Below are 5,722 nucleotides of genomic sequence, written 5' to 3'. Positions count from 1 at the left end.
CTTACTATGTCATGTTGTGACAGAGTGAAAACACACCATGTAAATGCACATTAAGTCACACTGTGCAGGCCCTATTCATAGTTCAGAGCAACCTCAGAGAGTTCAACTGTGCGGCAAGGCAGTCAAGTGAGTTCACGTTGGCTTGGAAATGTTCTGTTAACCACAGTATTACCCAAACCAAAAATCCATGGAATGTGTCTGGTTGGCCAAATCAAGTATTTAGTAAACAACAGTCGGATAGTGTAGAGTACAGTAGACACCAGGGACTAGGTCTGTCAGGGTGTGTAGGAAGGAGCTGCTTCTCACATAAACTATAGACCGTTAAGGAAGGAAGTGTGTAGATAGATAGGGGGCATGGACGGACTAGATAGACAGACATGTTTTTATCTGTTGTAGGTTGGTGTGAGTTTTTATCTTTTGCACTGTTGGGTGCTGTGAGTGGCAGAAAGCCTTAGATGTCCACCGTCACATTGAAACACAGTGTTTTCCTGTAGATAGATGGGTGAAAGAGGGCCTGGTACACCCTGCCTACCCTCCTCTGTCACCCTGTCCTATCAAACCCACCCTCTCCTATATGTTTCTGTCTGGGGTAGATGTGATAAAGACATGATTGGTACAGGCTCTGGTGATAGCCATGTCATCACACGGTGCCTGGACCTTGAGGCTCTTTGGTTTTAATCAAGGAACTATCAAATCTCAGGTAGCCTAGCGGTTAGAGCATTGGTCCAAAAGGTTTGAATCCCTGAGCCGTCAAGGTGAAAAATCTGCCGATGTGCCCTTGAGCAAGGCACTTAACCATAATTGCTCCTGTGAGTGGCACTGGATAAGGTTGTCTGCTAAATTAAAAAGAATATGTACTCCCCCTCTTGTCTACCCTTTCAGTCTCCATTGATGACGTAGACTCTGTGCGTAAGGGCCGTCAGTCGGAGGGTCTTAAGAAGCACACAGAGGCCCACGTGGAGGACCTCTGTTTCTCCATCATCTTTAAGGGCCGCAGGAGGACCCTGGACCTGGTGGCGACCTCGGTGGAGGAGGCTAGGCAGTGGGTCAACGGTCTGGAGAAGATCCTCTCTAACATGAAGAAACTCAACCGCCAGCAGACGAGCGAGCAGTATCCTCTTTCGTTAATCTGCTTGCTTTGAAATTCACAACTAATACGTTGTTTAGATACTTAGAGTAACACATCTGAAACTATTTGTTCAGCCTATGCAGTAAAGTGTATTCCCATCTATAATGTGCTTAGGTCAAAGGTTAATCTCTGTTCAGTGTTTGATCCTTCCATCTGGAGGTGTTAAAGCTGGATCTTCAACTGTATGAGGAAAGCAGACAAGAACAATGACAACATGATGACTCTGAAGGAGCTGAAACACTTCCTCCGACAGATCAACATCGAGGTGGACGACACCTACGCTAAATTGCTGTTTACAGTGAGTGGATATCTGTTGGTCATTGACTTACAATGAGGTTGTTAATTACTTACATTGAGGTTGTTAATGACTTACAATGAGGTTGTTAATGACTTAACAAATGAGGTATGTTATGCTTAAATGAGGTGATTATGACTAACAATTCTAGGTGTACAATTAGTTACACAATACGAATGACTACATGAAGGTTGATTATAACTGATAAATTGAGGTTGTAATGACAATAACAATGGAGGTTGTTCATGACTTACAATTGATGATTATGGTTAGAAGCTTCACTGACGGTTGTTACAAAATAACTAAAATTAGTATGTAATGACTTCATGAACGGGTTGTATTTATTACAAATTTCGGCGTTCAACAAAACAACATCTGTCTTAATGTTACATAGACGGTCTGTTAATGCTTCCTGAGGGTTGAATGATCTACCATATGAGATTAGTACATGACTTCCAATGACGGTTGTTGATTGGATAACACTGAGGTTGAGTATGAATGACTTAAAATGAGGTTGTTAATGACTTAAATGAGTGTTAATGGACTAAACTGAGGTTGTTAATGACTACAATGAGGTTGGTATGAAGGCTTATGACAATGCAGAGTTGTTACATGATTAAATTAGGTAGTTTAATGACTTAACAATGAGATGACTAATGCATGCTTCATATGAAGAAGCTTACAATGATGGATAAAATTTAGGTTATGACTAAACTAGGCTGACCAAAGGTGTGAAACTTAGTATTGTTATAAGTATACAATGGTTGTTATAGAAGCTTACAATGAGTTGCTAATGACTTTACAATGATGTTTTAAGAACTAACAATGAGTTGGTAAGACTAACAATTGAGGTTGTTATAGAAGATTACAACTGTAGAGCATGCATTTCTTAATTAATGCAGTTCTTCAGGTTCCGTATGCATGTCAGTTTCATTTACGGTTCTGCCAGCTCAGCATTCATGTCATCTAGAGAGAAGTCAATGGTAGTAAAGTACTGTTTTGTAATAATCCTTGTCCTGTAAGAATGTTGACACGTCAACTCTGACCATGGAGGGTGCTTAAACACTTCTATGACTGTGACTCACCGGAGGAATGCATGTGATCGTACAAGAAGACAGCCCACCACGGGGGCAGATGAGATGCCGATGACCTGCTCAACTGTCCTGCTGCAATGAGCAGCGTGAGGTGCACCTGGAGGACGCTTAAACTCATACGAAGAAATAACGATGCACGATCAGGTAGCAGGGATTGCTCTGTTGTTTTTATTTAACCATATTTTACCACGGTAAGTTTGAGAACACATTCTCATTTACAGCCAACAACACTGAGAAGAAATAGTAATTGGACGAGGGAGAGGAGTGAATTGAGAAAATTTGGAGGTTGGCGGTGATTAAATACTCTTCAGGTACTGACTTCATAATAAGCTGGACTGACTCAGGTGAGAGCTGCTCTGGGCCACTGACTCAAATATAGGACTGGGATGACTCAGGTTTAGAGTGCTCTAGGCACGATGACTCAATTGAGCTGGATGACTCGGTTAGAGCTGCTCAGTGGCACTGACCTCAATATTGAGCTGGGTCACTCAGTTGAGCTGCTCTGCATGACTCATTATAGCAGCTGGATTCAGGTAGAGGCTGCTCTGGTACTACTCAAATACTGAGTCTGGATGATCCAGGTGAGCTGCTCTGGTAACTGACCTTACAATATAAGCTGGTGACTCAGGCTAGAAGCTGTCTGTACTGACTCAATATGAGTGGATCGGATCAGGTGAGAGCTGCTCTAGGTACTGACGTCGAATTATGAGCTGGAATGATCAGGTGAGAGCTGCTCTCCGGTACTGAATCAATATAGCTGGTATTGAATCCGGTTAGCGTGCTCTGGCCTGCTCAATATGAGCTGCTGACTCAGGTTAGAAGCTGCTCTGGCACTGGACTCAATATGAGCTGGTGGATGGACTCAGGTGAGAGCTGCTTGGGTACTGATCAATAAGCTGGATGACTCAGGTGAGAGCTGCTCTGGTACTGACCTCAATTAGTTGACTGTTGGATGACTCAGGTTAAGCTGCTGGCGGCACTGACTCAATATTAGCTGGAATAGATCAGGTTAGAGCTGCTCTGGCACTGACTCAATATGAGCTGGATGACTCAGGTTAGAGCTGCTCTGGCACTGACTCAATATGAGCTGGATGACTCAGGTGAGAGATGCTCAGTTCACACAAACATGAAGTCACTGTATAAGGAAGCATATACTTAAGGATGCAGTATGGGATGACAAAATACCGTTTTATGGTGTTCTAGGAATGTGCTAAAATAGTCCAACCTTTAATATTTCTGTAGCACTTTTCCTTTATAAACTAAATGATATATATCTGGTAGGCCTATTCCACACGGCCACGCTATCCCCAATCCCCTAATTCATTCTGCCCCCCCACGTTCCCTCCTCCAGCAAAGCATATGAATCACATGACCAAAGATGGCTTCCTGATGTACATGCAACAGGAGGAGGGGTCTATCTTCAACCCCGCCCACAAGAAGGTGTTCCAGGATATGAGCCAGCCAATCAACCACTACTTTATCAGCTCTTCCCACAACACCTATCTGATGGAAGACCAGCTCAAAGGCCCCAGCAGCACAGAGGCCTATATCAAGTAACCATGACAACCTCTAATCTAAACTAACCATACATTACAATGTTTTATCTAAACTAACCATACATTACAAATTGTAATATAAACTAACCATAAATTACAGGATCTAATTTAAACTAACCATACATTACAAACTCCAATCTAACCATACATTACAATTTATAATCTAAACTACCCATACATTACAACCTCTAATCTAAACTAACCATAAATTACAAACTCAAATCTACCATAATTTACAACCTCTAATCTAACCATACATTATAAACTCTAGTCTAAAAGTAAATTGCAAACTCTAATCTAACCATGCATTACAAACTATAATTTAAACTAACAATAATTTACCATTTCTAATCTAAACTAATCATAAATTACAACCTCTAATCAAACCATACATTACAATCTCTAATCTAAACTAACCATAAATTGCACCCTCTAATCAAACCATACATTACAACCTCTAATCTAAACTAACCATAAATTACAACCTCTAATCTAAACTAACCACAAATTACACCCTCTAATCTAGCCATACATTATAACCTCTTATCTAAACTAACCATATTTTACAACCTCTAATCTAAACTAACCATACCTTACTATCCAGCAGCACTAAGGCTTACAAGATAGAGCTGCCAAAGGTAGCAGAGTTGCAATCTACTGCAGAGATAGCTTGCAGAGTTCTGTCATACTATCCAGGTCTGTGCCCAAACAATTTGAGCTTCTACTTTTAAAATCCACCTTTCCAGAAACAAGTCTCTCAACATTGCCGCTTGTTATAGACCCCCCTCGGCCCCCGGTTGTGCCCTGGACACCATATGTGAATTGATCGCCCCATCTATCTTCAGAGTTTGTACTGTTAGGTGACCTAAACTGGGACATGCTAAACACCCCGGTCGTCCTACAATCTAAGCTTGATGCCCTCAATCTCAACAAATCATCAAGGAACCTACCAGGTACAACCCTAAATCCGTAACCATGGGCACCCTCTTAGATATCATCCTGACCAACCTGCCCTCTAAATACACCTCTGCTGTCTTCAACCAGGATCTCAGCGATCACTGTCTCATTGCCTGCGTGCGTAATGGGTCCGCGGTCAAACTACCACCCCTCATCACTGTCAAACGCTCCCTAAAACACTCCACCGTGCAGGCCTTTCTAATCAACCTGGCCCGGGTATCCTGGAAGGATATTGACCTCATCACGTTAGTAGAGGATGCCTGGTTGCTCTTCAAAAGTGCTTTCCTCTCCATCTTAAATAAGCATGCTCCATTCAAAAAATGTAGAACTAAGAACAGATACAGCCCTTGGTTCACCCCACACTTGACTGCCCTTGACCAGCACTAAACATCCTGTGGCGTTCTGCATTATCATCGAATAGCCGCCGCGATATGCAACTTTTCAGGGAAGTTAGAAACCAATATACACAGGCAGTTAGGAAAGCAAAGGCTAGCTTTATCAAAAATACATTTGCATCCTGTAGCACTAATTCCAAAAAGTCTTGGGACACTGTGAAGTCCATGGGGAATAAGAGCACCTCCTGCCAGCTGCCCACTGCACTGAGAATAGGAAACATTGTCACCACCGATAAGTCTACGATAATCGATTATTTCAATAAGCATTTTTCCACGGCTGGCCATACTTTCCACCT

General features: G+C 42.2%; 1 protein-coding gene across 1 annotated transcript in view; it reads left to right on the top strand.

The window, feature by feature from the left end:
* Positions 1-5,722, top strand: part of LOC112072257 (1-phosphatidylinositol 4,5-bisphosphate phosphodiesterase delta-1) — a 99,785-nt gene that overhangs the window by 61,953 nt on the left and 32,110 nt on the right. The window contains exons 3-6 of the mRNA XM_070439712.1: positions 883-1,111; positions 1,298-1,445; positions 3,385-3,427; positions 3,870-4,071. Coding sequence (XP_070295813.1) covers positions 883-1,111; positions 1,298-1,445; positions 3,385-3,427; positions 3,870-4,071 — 622 coding nt within the window. The remainder of the gene's footprint in view (positions 1-882; positions 1,112-1,297; positions 1,446-3,384; positions 3,428-3,869; positions 4,072-5,722) is intronic.

This window comes from Salvelinus sp. IW2-2015, unplaced genomic scaffold (genome assembly GCF_002910315.2).
Source record: "Salvelinus sp. IW2-2015 unplaced genomic scaffold, ASM291031v2 Un_scaffold1865, whole genome shotgun sequence".
In the NCBI taxonomy this organism is placed as follows: domain Eukaryota; kingdom Metazoa; phylum Chordata; class Actinopteri; order Salmoniformes; family Salmonidae; genus Salvelinus; species Salvelinus sp. IW2-2015.
This window is presented reverse-complemented; position numbering and strand designations above follow the sequence as displayed.